Below are 14,678 nucleotides of genomic sequence, written 5' to 3' on the forward strand. Positions count from 1 at the left end.
AGCATGGTATTCACTGGCAACACACCCTGCTTGTTCGTCTACGCCACCATTCTTTTTTTTGTAAATTTGTTCTGACTCAACGTCTTCTCCTTTTGTCAGCCCACTTGAGCGATGTGGTACTCTATAAGTCTGCTGCCCATGCTCCTTTTGAAAATCAGTCTATTTTCCAAGGGAAAGCACATATAAAGATATTTGCTTTTTGCTATGTCAATGCCCTGCTAACCTGTGAATCAGCACAAAGTAAATGACATATGACATATGTTCTGCAGGGCTTTTCATGGTTTGCCAGACTAGTGCAAGACTAGTCCAAAAGGTAAATCCGGAGTTGGACCTATTTAGATATAATTAATATCTCTACCATGTTGAAGCATTGCTGAAATCTGTATTTTTTTGTCTTCTTGCATCTTCTTAGACATCTGTGCTGCCTCTTCTACCATGTGCAGTCTGAGACGGCTTCACAGCCACAGTACACGCCACATCAAGAATCAAACTTTGGAGTTAGCAATCCCAGAGTCCACCCTGGACTCCTCACACTCTCGACTCCAGTCTTTGACCTCCCTACTTGCTCTAGCCCCATATCTGCACCTCCTCCTTTATGAGCCCTTATGTGGTGGAGGCCGTAAGGAGAGAGAGGTCTATTCTTTCTGCTGCCGCCGTACCCTATGCCTTCTCCCAATGACTCCACCAAATTCTTCTGCCATTAGTGTGTCTATTTGGGTTCTCGAAATGTACTCACACTATGGGGACACATTTTCTGGATCCTCTTCTGAAATGTCTCTGATGTACTGGGATTTTTCTGTGCATGACCTCTACAGCCTTTCAACACAATGGTAAGGCAGGAAATGAAGGTGGACAGGACCTGTTACCATAAATGGCTGGTCTGCCCTAAGGCAGTAGTTTAATTACTGTCTGGTTGGTTGCGGTCTTGATGGTGGAGTCAACTGAGGCTCTGCTATTGGGTCCGCCAGCGTTCCCTGCTCTTTAAATGCGGTGGGGGAATGCGGACTGGACTTTTGAAGTTTTTTGGCAAAACTCCTGTTACTTCACTCCTCCAAATCATGTGTCAAATAAACATATTTCTACAAACAAGTCCTGAATTAAGCTGTTGACAGTAGGTCAACAAAGGCCCAAGAAACCGACTAATCCTTTTGTTATGCTGTTTGGAGTACCAAAAACAACAAGCATTGGCAAAGTTGATATGCCTGACTTGATGGCTATGATATTTCTAGTTAAAGGATTATTGATTTTTTATTTAGATTTGTTTACAAACATATGGAAAAAAATAAGGGATAAAAAAGGGAAAAAGTGATGTTGCCTAAATGTGGCGCAAATTTGTTTGCAATCAAAAATAAGTTAAAAATCAAAATTTGTGCTGGTACACCCTGACCAGGCAGGCTTTATGCCCCAAAGGGCGACACGGCATAATATTAGGCGGCATATGTGGCGGTGGCGGCGGTTCGGTCTGCGGGACTCCAGGCGGCGCTTTTCCTTGCCGACATGGACAGGGCGTTTGATTCGCTCAGTTGGACATACTTGTTCTCGCTTCTGCCCCGACTACATTTTGGACCCAATTTCATGTCTTATTTAAGGTTGCTGTACACGGGCTTAACGGCCTCGGTCAGGATAGCGGGGTCCAGTCCTCGAGCTTTGTCATCGGGAGGGGCACCAGGCAGGGTTGTCCCCTCTCGCCCTACCTGTTCGCCTTGGCTATGGAGCCATTGGCTGCGTGGGTCCGCATAGATGCACAGATGAAGGGGTTTGAGTGGGACCGTGGCTTGTCGGACAGGATCGCGTTGTATGCGGACAATGTCTTCTTCTTCTTAACGGACTTCAATAGGTCGGGGCCCCGTCTCCTGCGAATCCTGCAAATCTTTGGCGAGACCTCTGGATTATATATAAATCCACGGAAATCTACACTGTGGGTCCTGGGGAGTGGTCTGGCAGTTGGGGACTGGGCATCGGCGCTTCAGATAGCAGTAGGGGGCATTAAAAACCTGGCGGTGTGCCTATCGGAGATCCCCGCGGTCTCTTGGGAACGAAACGAGGCGCCAATCTGGGAACGCACCCTGTCAGACATTAAAATATGGTCCCGGATGCCCCTGACCATATATGGCAGATCGGCCATTTTTAAAATGGTGGGCCTGCCTCGGCTGCTCTACCAGTTGCAGAACTATCCCTATCCTATTACACCTTCCTGGTTCAAACAAGTAGACTCCATCCTCGGGCAGTTTCTGTGGGTGGGCGGCCCGGTCCGAGAGGCACTGCGCGCGTGCTTTCGGTCCACGTATTGTGGGGGCTTGGCGACCTCAGATGTCCTATCCTATTACCAAGCCTCGCATCTCCTAGTATTGAATGAATGGTGGTAAGGAGACAGGGGGGATCCGGCATATACCTGGGAACGGCTTATGATGGAACTCCATATGCTGCACACTCTTCTATATGCGGCACAGAGGCGTAAGGCGCTACCACCTGCGACACAAGTGGTTTTAACTATTTGGAGGCAAGCTCTGCGTCGGATGGGGTGGTGGCAGACCCTGACCGAAGAGACTTCCCTTTGGCATAATGGCCGCCTGCCTGGCCTAGCTGCGCTACAAGGCTTTGCAGGGTGGGACAACATTGGAATCTCTAAATTGGGAGATGTCTGGTCGGGGACGTCACTTAAGTCATTTCAGGAACTGAGCACGGAGTATAATATGCCCCACACCCACTTCTTCCGCTACCTACAGTTCCGGCACGCTCTGGCCCCTCACCTGGAGGGACTGACCTCCCTCCCGGAGTTCAGCCCCTTAGAAGCTAGAGTCTTCATGGGAGATATTGGAACTAAGAAAATATCACACATTTACCAATCCCTGATTATACACTGCTCCTCCACCTTGCAGAAGTTGAGGGAGACCTGGGAGGAAGATGTTAGGGCACTGGACAAGGAGGATTGGAATAAGGCCCTGGCATGTCCCAGAGGTGCTGCCATATCGGTCCGCCTTAGGCTAATCCAATTTAAATACCTACACAGGGTGTATTTCACTAGGCAAAGGCTGTGGCAGGCGGGCCTCATTGCATCCCCGGATTGTACTAGATGTGGTCGGGGGGTGGGAACTTTCCTGCATAAGGTGTGGAGCTGTAGCCACCTAGATAGGTTCTGGAATGGGGTTTGGAATAGCCTGGAAGAAGCGCTCGGGTGGGTGCTTCCGTGTACTCCGCGTCTTGGCCTTCTACATGTGTTGGATGGGGTGGGGGGGGAATCTTTACAAGAGACACTTATTGTTGCTTGGGCTTACAGTGGCCAAGTGAGACATAGCAAGGGCGTGGAAAGATCCAAGGTCCCCGTCCCTAATAGCATGGAAGAGGGTTTTAGACTTTTGTATGGGGCTGGAGAAACCCATATTTCTGGCTCGGGGATGTCCTCGCAAACACTATATTGAGCCCAACCCTTTTCAACATCTTTATGACCCCCTTGGCGGCGGTGGTGGAGTCGTTTGGCGCCCGGATCGTGTCGTATGCCGACGACACCCAGCTCCTCTTTTCTTGCGAGAGAGGGGCTGACTTTGACGGGGAGAGTATCCGGAATTGCCTTGGGGCGGTGTTCACATGGTTCCAACTGAACAGCCTCAAGTGCAATTCCGATAAATCTGAGGTACTCTTTTTCGGGTGCGATACGGAGCCGAGCTGGCAGGCCTGGTGGCCCATCGATATGTTCCCTCCGTCCGGTTCTTCCCCTATGGCTAAAAACTTGGGGGTTAAGATGGACAAGGGGCTGACGATGAAAGCCCAGATCCTTGGAGTGACCGGCACCTGCTTTGGCCTATTAAAGATGTTGCGGAGGTTCTTGCGTCTTCTGTCGGAGGAGCACAGGAAGCTGACTGTGCAGGCCCTGATAGGTTCCAGGTTGGATTATGCCAACATTCTTTACCTGGGCCTACCAGAGTACCTGCTGCAGCGTCTTCAAGTTGCGCAGAACGCGGCTGCCAGGGCCATGTTTGGTCTAAACAGACGCGCTAGCGCCTCGGGCCTGTTGGTGACTCTGCACTGGCTACCCATCCGTAAACGGATCGCCTTTAAGGCTTTGACTCTGGCATACAAGGCTCTCCTTGCTGTGGGAGCAAGGTATCTTCAAAAGAGACTGGCTTTTTACCAGCCAGCTCGTTCTCTGAGATCAGAATCTTTGCTCTTGGCGGCTGTTCCTCGTGTTAAGAGAGTGCGCCTGGGTGGCCGTTCCTTCAGCCTGCTGGCCCCACAGATGTGGAATTCGCTTCCGCTCCCTCTTAGGGGGGCTTCGAATCTGCTTGACTTTAGGAGAGGTCTTAAGACCTGGTTGTTCACTCAGTAGTCCCGTTAGCAGTCCCCTCTTCTTTCCTGTGTGTTCTCTGTTGTTTTTAATGTGTTATGTTATTGTGAATCAGTTCTCCTTACCCAAAGCGCCGGGACACTCTTTTTGAGTAACCGTTGCGCTATACAAAAGTATAAATAACATAACATAACATAACATAACTATAAAATTTGGCGGCGGTGGGCCGACTTCAGGTGTATATGGCTCGAACCTCCGCCAGAACAAGACCCAATACCAGATCTATGAGAGTGCTCTGTTGACGGATGACTGTATATTGCTTGCCAAGAAGCTAGCTACCGTGTAAGGAGGTCGGGGGGGGGGTTGTTAATGGTTTTGATAATGTTTATATGTTCCCTATGTAAAACCTCTGATGGATTGCGATGTCACATATGTGTGTCTTTTTGCCTGGCAGAAATCTCTGGGATACAGAGCTCTGCGATTTCTTCGTGATCAATAAAAATGGTTTTTAAAAAAATGTGCACTGTGGATCCTAGGTTGGTGTGTGCTGCGTAGGTAATAGGTGGCCCAACAGCACTAGCAGATAACAGAGCGATTTGAAAACTAGGCGAGAGGCCTGATAGCACTGTGTAAAGAAATAAAGATGAAAAAAAGGAACAAAAGGGAGGCTATAAAAGCAGTAAAGGGAAAACTGAAAAAGTGGATCTCTAGTCCTAGCTTTAAAGCACGCTCATTATCAGGAGGATATGCACGTGTTGAGGAAAAGTATCAACTTTCACAGCGATAAAGACAATGGCTGAAGCTGACCCATTGCCACATGCTGTACGCTGTTGTGGATGGCAGCAAAATGTGAATGGCACTCGAACAGTTCCAATGGCTGTAAAGGCTCAGAGAGGTGGGCGGGCTCTTGAAAGCCTGAGCCTGGCTGGAACCAGATGCCTGGCTCTAGCCCACCTGGATCCTTACCTTGAGGCAAACAAGAGCCGAGCCCAACCACTCCCTCTCAGACAGGGTCAGCAGACAGAGGTTGTGAAAGACAACATTGTTTTAAACTGATGCATTGTCTTATGGCAATACTATAACAAGAGTATGCAGTTGCTTCCAAGGGCCTATGAGCGCTTCTGCCCCCCACTCCCTTTTCGTGTGAGATATCTGACCAGTGGACAATGTGTCCATGCTGGTGTTTCAGAAAGTTTTACCAAAGTGTTGGCGTTCATAGTCTGTGAGAACCAGCATTGTGTTACAACTCTAAAGAGAAAAAAACACCAACACAACGCCGATGACTCTCTCACAGCAGGAATAGAACAGAGGGGGAGGAGGGTCAGGTAGGGCTGCAGCCTTTACATTGTTTTTATGCAGATGCTTGTAAATAAGAGGTGAAGGGGTGAGGGCGAGAGGTAAAATGATTGTCGTTTTCAGTACAAGTTAATCATAATGTAAGATAAAAAATAAAAAAACATATATTTTCATGGTTCCCATGCTGATTTCTTTTTCCCCTAAAAAAATAAAAATAGAAAGCGGAAATCACCTCGGGGCAAACACCGGCATCGAGAGTGATGTCTGCCCCGCGGCAATGTCCGACATCACCTGGCAGACAGCTAAAGCTGTAAGGCCAACCCTAAAATAATAGGATGATCAATTTCAGAAATTAAAATACTGACAGAAACTTTGAAAAATGTTGTCTGTGTTGTAAAATATAATAGACACTGTCCTTTGCACAAAAAGTACACTCTACTGTGGCTTACCCCTGCCCACATGAAAACAACAGTTTGTACAACAGACCACTTGCAACAACAAACAAGTACAGCAGGTATTTGAGACCGCAGACTAACATACCAGAGGGCAGTTCATCCCGGAGAGATTCCAGCACTTTTGATTTGTAAAGGGAGTGGAACTGGAGGCTTTCCTAAAAAGAAAAGGACAGAGAAGATGCCATAAATGAACTGATACACGAATATGATTGAAGTTGATACTTTCAGCAAAAGAAAATCACTTTGTCAATGAATTGGTTACAAATTCTTTGAATAAGAACTGTCTCCTTGGTAACAGCTACCAAGAACCCCACTCTATCATTAACGTTCACTTACATTGGGTGACATGGTTTACTGCAAAACCACTGAGTTGTTCTTTAAAAAAAAAAGCTCTGCTGTCTATTACAGAGAGGCTGTGTACAAATTCGGATTATATGCCTCGAGGGCTGTGCATTGTCCTTGTCATTGCAGTAAAATGCTGTTTTACTTGCTGCATGTAGGTGCATGCCTTTAATCTTTAATTTGTTTGGAAGTGTCAATTAGTAAGCAGTGTTAGCGGCTGTAAAACACTAAAGAATGCCTATAAAAGTTGGAACTGCAAAATATGCAGTACCACCCTCTATTGATCTTTGGAAAGTGTTGCAATGTGTTGCATTGTTTAAGTTTAGGGAATTTGTTAAGCGCACGTACACCATAAGGTCTCTTAGCGCTTATTGGAGGTTGGAAGCCGTCCCAAGTTATGATCTAACAGTATGCTTGGGTGAACATCCAAGTTTTCAGTTTTTTCTTGAAATCAATGTAGTCCGGCGTTAGTCTGATATCAATCGGTAGAGAGTTCAAAAATTTGGGGCCTAGCAAAGAAAAGCGTGAGCTACCCATTCTCTTGTGTTTAAATCTAGGAGTTGTCAGCAGATTCATTGAAGCTGATCTTAGGTTCCGTTTGGGAAGGTACATTGAAATCTTTGTGGAGATAAATGTAGGGCCCCTATCGTGGAGTGCATTGAAAAGCATGCAGCCTGTCTTAAACATAGACGCTGACCCACAGGAAGCCAGTGAAGCTGCTTCATCAATGGCTTAGTGTGGCAGTGTCTAGGTTGCTGGAAGATTAATCTGGCAGCTTGGTTCTGTATCAGCCGCAGTCTGTGGGTTTGATTGACTGGGAGACCTAAATAGATAGCATTGGCATAATCTAGCCTGGACATATTCATGGCCAGCATGATCGCCACACTTGCCTCCTTAGTAAAGAATCTCCTGATTTTCTTGAAATTCCTTAGTTGATAGATGAACAATGATGTGACCAGGCTGATCTGTGTGTGCATAGATAGGTTGGCGTCAATTTCGATACCCAGGCTCTTTACAGAGTTCTTAGGGATAGGTGGAGTGCCTAATGTAGGTGGCTAGTGTTCTGCGTCCAATGGTGTAGTCTGTTGTTTGAAATGACTAGCTCTGTTTTATCAGAGTTCAATTTGAGATGGTTGTGACTCATCTAGTCTTTATTAAATAGCACGGTGTTTCTAAAAAATGCCTTATAGTCCTCCGTCTCGTCTATTGGGAAAATCAACTGCATATCGTCTGCGTGGTTATAGACCTTAACCCTCCTGCATTGGAGGGAGTGAATCAGGGGGCAGATATAAAGGTTGAATAGGTTGGGGGATAGAGACGAATCTTGAGGTACACCGCAGGTGGTATTGACCCTGGCCAAATTACAGGATGCCAGCCTAACAGACTGTGGCCACAGTGATTTACACAGTGATTTACAAAGCTATTTTCACATACTGAGAAAAGGTGCTGTGGTGGTGCACAGACAGCCGCTATCAACAGCCCTGGCTTAGTATATTGGGTCCGTATTATCCAAAAGGCAAATGGTGCCCAGTTGTGCCACTGCCACATGAGTGCCCGGCCCATTTTAGGCTGTGATGTCTGCAGTGCATGCAGTAACTCCATGAATAAGCCCATCTACTGAGGACTGTACAGAAAAGAAACATCAAGCAGCAGTCCACCTGCGATTCTGTGATCCTGTGCAAGTGCCCCTAACATCTGAGGCCACTGGCATAGACTCATGGAGTGTCAGAGTGCAGTCTGCCTCCCTCACTATCAGTTTCCCAGTGCTAGTTTTTTGCTCATAATATGATGGGGGTGCCCCTGCAGAATGTGTTGAGGCGCCCTCGACTGTTTCCCACAGGCATTCAAATACCTCAGCTGAATGTGGTCCTGCCTGAAGAGTTACAGGCCTGTTTTTGTGCTCTACAAAAACCTATACATATACACGTGCACACATACAGGAGCACCTCTGATACGTCTTAATGTCAGGGTGCAGAGGCATTCCTTACATGGAGGTTCCTCAACAGTCATGGTGGGTACAGTGTGTGAATACTCCACACTGTCGGAGGAGCTCAGAGGCTGTGATCACTCTTACAGTGCTGCTGGTCAGCATGTCCCTGGAGTCACTCCTTTCCTATGCATCTGAGTCTTAAATATGCAATGTGCACACAGGAAAAGGCAGTCTCTCATTTCCAAGCAAATGGGTGCTGATAACTTGCAGTCAGGGTCCTCCAGAAGGGGCTGCATAAACACATGCATCCCATTGTATAAACAAATTGCCCGGGTAATACAAAAATAGCTAGTAAGCCTTGCTTAAGGCCCACAAGCCCTGATTCTTGATGAAATATTGGATAAACACAAGAGTCACTAGAAGGACACGCCTTTAGGTGAGGAGCAGTGTCTTATGTCAGTGACATGAACCTCAGACAGAGAGTGTCGGCATGGTGGCTAGAACGATTAATTGTAGAGTTCAGCTCAGGATAATTTGTTTCCCTGTTGGTGGCTATGGTTTTCTTTTTCATTGATATTGACTTTGCCAAATGCATCCTTTGAGAGACTAGAAGGAGATGCCCTGGTTGAAGTCATCTTAACGGGCCCTAGATCATCTAACTTCCAAATGTCTCTTGTTTTTCTGGCCCACTTGCTGATTACACTGAGATAAACAGATTTCCCCACCCTGATTCTCATAGTCGAACATGCACTATTTGCTACCTCTTAAAGGAGATCCACCGCAACCAAGAAATATCCACCCACAGATATTCCTTGCATAGTTAGGGGACCAGAATCATTGATTTAGGGAAAGTTGTGTCAATACCCTCCGAGCACACAAATACTAGTAACTATGCAATCCTCAATTTGTAATATAGTTCTGCAAATTATAAATGACTGGCAAGTCACAATGTGTATAATGAATTCAAGTCCATTCATAAGTCTCGTTATCACTTGTATCTTCAATTGTAATTTATTCCAGTCCAATGTAACTGTACATTCTGTACAACAGTCCAGTGTATAGATGGTACATCAGCCAACAGGGCTATATTATCCAAAAGTATCCAATCTCAATCTCGTTGGATCTTGACAACACTCCACCAAATCGTCTCCCTCCTCCGAGTCGGCAGCGAGAATCCACACTGCTCCGTGGCTTACTTTTGGATAATATAGCCCTCCATCGTAATATTACGCATATATTATATTCTATGCTGGGAAGCATCAGACTGACTAAGGATAATCTCGTAGTGTTACACACACACGCATTTGAGAGTCATCATTGATCACACAGTTGGAGATGTACCTTGTGTGATGTGTTACTTCAAATACTGTTTATGAAAGATTGCATCCAGAGTGAAGAATTTCTTGATTTGTGTTTTGTTTATAATGTGATTAATCTGGAATAGGACAAGGAACTCTTATATTCCATGATACAGGATTTAGTTCAAGCCCTGAGGAAGTCTAAGTGTTATATAAATACACGACGAAACACGTGTTGGCTGATGTACCATCTATACACTGGACTGTTGTACAGAATGTACAGTTACATTGGATTGGAATAAATTACAATTGAAGATACAAATGATAACGACGACTTGGACTTGAATTCATTATACACATTGTGACTTGCCAGTCATTTATAATTTGCAGAACTATATTACAAATTGAGAATTGCATAGTTACTAGTATTTGTGTGCTCAGAGGGTATTGACACAATTTGTTTCTGGAAACAGCTTTTTCAGGGTGTAGGATGCACGCCTTCCCACTAGAAGCACCAACCGTTGATTCTGTGTTTTGAATTTACTATCCCTTGTATATTTTTGTGGAGCGCCCTTGAACTGTTAGCACCCACATTGTCGGACTTAGGGAAAGTGACTGACCTGGCACCGTAGGCAGTGCCCTGCTAAAAGACCTGCCACTTTTCTGTCCAATGTTAACGGTGAAAGTCATGTAGATCTTTGTATTGCTTTTGTTAGAATAGTAGTAGTAGCATTTGTATTTTTCTAGCACCAATGCAGGACTACATGGCCCAAAATTCCCAGAAACAAATAGAACCAGGTGAGCATGTCTCTTATGTAACAGGATTTATATTTTCTGTAGGCATATTATGCCGAAAGCCTCTAAAATTGGAGACTGAACAATTGAACATGTTATGAATAGAATCATGCTCTTGATAACTTGATTAAAAATATACGTTTATCAAGTCATCAATAACTAAGTAACCAATGCTGTAGATGATAGTAGAGTCCTCATCTGCTTATGTGTTATTATGTATGTATACTTACTTACAAAGTGCATACATAGCAAGAGGGCAATGTTGCAATCGGCATAATGTTTGGAGGGAAAAAATTGAAAAATGTGCAAGAGATCAGGTACAAAATTATTTAAGGATGTTTAAGTCTCGAGTAAATGGGTGGACTCTTGCGTAAACCTCTTAGATGTGGAAAGAAGATTACCTGGAAGGCTCCATACCTATGACTGGTGTAGTGATCTTTGAAAAGATGAGTTGTTAGCTTACTTCTAAACTGAAGGAGACATGGGGTTAATCTAAGATGCAAAGGGATCCAAATCCTGACTGGACTGCTTGTAAAGGCTTGACTTCTAGTCTTTTATTTTTCACATTTCTCAATTTCACATCAAGTGGTGTGATTGATCCAGGTATTTCTCTGGATTAACTGATTCCCAATTTCTTGCAGACAGCGCCAGGTCTGGAAGATGATGTGAGCCTGGGGTGATAGCCAGCGCAGGTCAGAGTGGGAATGATGGGTTTGAGTTTCTTTAGGCCTTTCCCGACCAAAGGAGCAGAGTGCTGCACACTCTTTAGTAAATACAGAGTGAAGCTGGGGATACCGGCAACTAGTATTAAACTGACTTGAGAAGTTTATATGTGGCCTTGTTGCTAGTATTCTCCTCTGGACTCTTCTCCATATTACTTCAGGGACCCTCTTCTGTGTTTGAGTGGATACAGGCATCTAGGCCATAGCCTCATTCCAGGTGGGAGATACATAACGCTTCAACGGCATGTCTGAAGTCCAGCTCAAGAAATAAGGGCTTTAGTCTGCCTACCTGTGAAACCTGGAACTGGCCTGTATATGTTTCCTTGAGTTTCAAAGAAAATAACACTGTGGCTGATTAATCTGAGAACTTTTGCATCTTGGGGAGATTGGTATGTCTCCATCCACCTTCCTATCAGACAGCCAGTCCTGAATTTGGACATATTTTTTGTTGCTGGAAATAAGGATGAAGCCTGTTTTAGATGGATTGAGTTTGAGGAAGAGCCATGACATCCAGGCTTGGATGACAGAGGGTGTTTGTTTACTTGAATTTGTGTATGGTTCTGTTTTTGGAGACTTTCAGACAAATGTTGTGTGCTGTCAGTGTATGGTTGAATATTCCCTCCTTGGTTGGCAAGAAGTCCAAGAGGTTCGTGTAGGGATTCAAAAGCAGCCCAAGGTGGAGGTCCAGTAGTGCACTCTGGGTGGACATTATTGAAGTATGTGGTTCCAGAGAAGTTGAAAAGATGTTGTCTATGGCCATTACCAATGTTAAAAACTGCTGCAAAATAAAGTGGTACCAGAGGGATGCACTGCCATTTTCTCTCATGTCACAAGTATTGTCTATAACTTGAATTGCTGTCATCTCAGTGATGCAGAGCGTTGTTGAGATGGACTGGTAATCATGAAGGTTATTGTTGTTAATTTAGCTTTGTGGTTGGATGGTGAATTTTTTTTCTTTCTGAATTGTCTTCCCATGGAATAGTAAGTTGGAAATTGGTCAATAGTTGGCAAGATCATCAGAGTCAAGAATTACTTTCTGCAGTAAATGCACAATGTATTCTGTTCTGGGAGTGCTTCTGAATGCACGCTGTGCAAAAGAGATATTGAGTTATTGAAGACTGGTATGAAACTCTCTTCAGAGATGGACTTTACAGTAGAATACACCAGGATTTAATGTTTATATATGGAGTGCTTAGGGGTGGGAAGGATTTCAATGAGGTCTTTATTTAGATGAGCCTAGACAGAGATTCACTTTGACATGCAGTATGGTGAGTTGGAGGAGTGCTGGTAACTATATTGATGCTGTCAATCTTGTCACTAATCAGTGAACAGACGGATGACATTGTATTGTTGTGTTGTGGTATCTCCGGGTCTGCAAGTGGACTGTCACTATGTCTTATTAACATGGCATTTAAACTTTTTGGAGAGGGGAGAGTGGCTTGGATGAGGAAGATGATAGATGCAAATCCTTGCGGCTCCAATCGAGCCCAAGGACATAACATCTATGATACATACTTTTAAACGCTGACAATGCTGTAACAGCAAGGTATGGCACCTGGAATGTTAAGGCACAAGTAGAAGTAGCAACCCCAGTGTGGACTGCTATACTCTTACAAAAAATAGAGGAAATGTGCCTGCTACTTCCTCATTAATGGAACATGCAAGGGAGGCTTCACCAGGGGAAGAATCAGGCTTACTACCACCGTCTGAGTTACAGAGGCGGGGAGAAACAGGAAAAGCGTTTTGGAGGTGGGACACCTTGCAGAGGTAAGTTGAGCAAAATAGATGGCAGAAAGTGAAACCGCTCAGGAAGGGAATGAGAAGTAAAAAGGACTGTGATAACGATGGGTAGCCGGAAATTGCAAGCCGGGATTTAGAAAATGAGAGGCGCTCAGGCCAGCCAATCCAAGAGGCAGTTGAGGGAGAAGTTTTGTCACACGGAGAATACACATGTTGACTGCCAGACATGATCCACTGAAAGCACAGAAGACAAGCGAGAACGCGAACAACAGGCTATGAGGTGAAAACAAGCTACAGCGCCACGCCCGCAGCCAACAAATGAGCGACCTCAGACAGGTGGATCAGAAGAAATGCACAACAGGAGGGGCAGGTGGCTGGGGAGGTGTGTCTGGCAGTGTCAAGACAAAGCAAGCAGATAGCACAGGATGATGCTCCCTGTAAAGAGAACCGATGGAGCACAGAACTATATGTATAGAGTCTGATTCAGAAAGATCACAATTTGGAAAGGGAGTAGTCGGCTGGCTGGCTTACTCTGAGGATCAGCCATGGATTCAGCACTGCCACACTGGGTCTTAGCTAGGTGACCCAATGCAGAGGGGGAAAGCCCAAATTTGCACCTGGAGGTGCACTTGAGGAGATGTCCACCGGTATGTGGTCACATATGAACAGGGGCCATGGGGGTATATGAGGGGAGACTACTAAAAGGAATGAAGAGAACGGCAGGGTGCCACAAGCAAAGAGTGTAGGACAGCATCAATCTGCAAATAGGGGAATGAGACAGACCTGCCGCAGTAAGAGAGGTGAACTACAAAGTTTGAGGTCCCCAGAGTGACTGCCAGTATGTAACCATCGCTCTCCCAATGGACAGATAGTTGGCTAATCTTCAACAACCCTTGCCAAAGTGGTTAGGGTCAATGCCTCCAAAACACACCACTAGAGCAGCCGCGGCCGCTGCAAGTAAAAGCGGTGGGGCGGTGGGTCCGTGTGGGGGTATTTCGAGAGACGACCGCGAGGGAAAATGTAATAAATAATTCAGTTTCCCTCGTGGTCGTTTCTTGAAATCCCCCCCCAGTCTGCCCTACCCCTCTCACCTGCAGCGGCCGTGGCTGCCCTAGAGGACAAAAGGATATTGGCAGCTACTGCACAAAAACTGTATTGTGTGAGTAAGGGCGGTCCTGATATCCAAACATGGCTGCTAAATCAGCAAAGAGAAGTCACTAAAGAGGAATCTCACTAAATAGGGAACACTTTAAAGGGCTCCTCCAAGGAACAAGAAATAATGGAACGAGAACTTAAAACTTGAACTGCTAGAAATTTGCCAGGGCCTTACAGAAACTTTATCCTCACTGAGGTTAAATGTTGACCAGTTGAGCGAAGAGTGGATGAAATAGTGGCAAAAACAACAACTCTGGAAAGAGAGAGGTCACCTGTCAGTAGAAATGCTTGCAGTTAATAAAGGCCAAATCCGCACTCCGATGAACAAATGCGAAGATGGGGAAACCTGTCCTAGACACAAAAACATTAGGATGCACAACATTAAAGAGAAAGTAGGTAATAATACCAGAGATTAAATTAAAATCCTATTAGCCCAGATTCTAACTTTTTAGGAAGGAGAAGTGGGCACTGAGTGTATGCATGGAGTAGGTCAAGGAAGCTGCCATGCAGCCCACACCACAGGATACCCTAGTTAGGACAACTTCCTTTTTTCTGAAAAATGCTGTTGATTAAAGGAGTTCAGCGCCAGCGCCTATAACATACAATAATAAAAAATATTTTATCCCAAACCATTCTTATGGAAAGACGGGTCTTTCAACCCTG

The 14,678-nt window shown here is 45.3% G+C and overlaps 1 protein-coding gene across 2 annotated transcripts in view; it reads right to left on the reverse strand.

Annotated features, from left to right (window-relative positions):
* Nucleotides 1–14,678, reverse strand: part of ADAM22 (ADAM metallopeptidase domain 22) — a 1,128,810-nt gene that overhangs the window by 468,474 nt on the left and 645,658 nt on the right. For both annotated transcript variants that reach the window (XM_086941795.1, XM_086941794.1), the window contains exon 7: nucleotides 6,119–6,188. In XM_086941795.1, coding sequence (XP_086797921.1) covers nucleotides 6,119–6,188 — 70 coding nt within the window. The remainder of the gene's footprint in view (nucleotides 1–6,118; nucleotides 6,189–14,678) is intronic.

This window comes from Lissotriton vulgaris, chromosome 10 (genome assembly GCF_964263255.1).
Source record: "Lissotriton vulgaris chromosome 10, aLisVul1.2, whole genome shotgun sequence".
NCBI classification, from domain to species: domain Eukaryota; kingdom Metazoa; phylum Chordata; class Amphibia; order Caudata; family Salamandridae; genus Lissotriton; species Lissotriton vulgaris.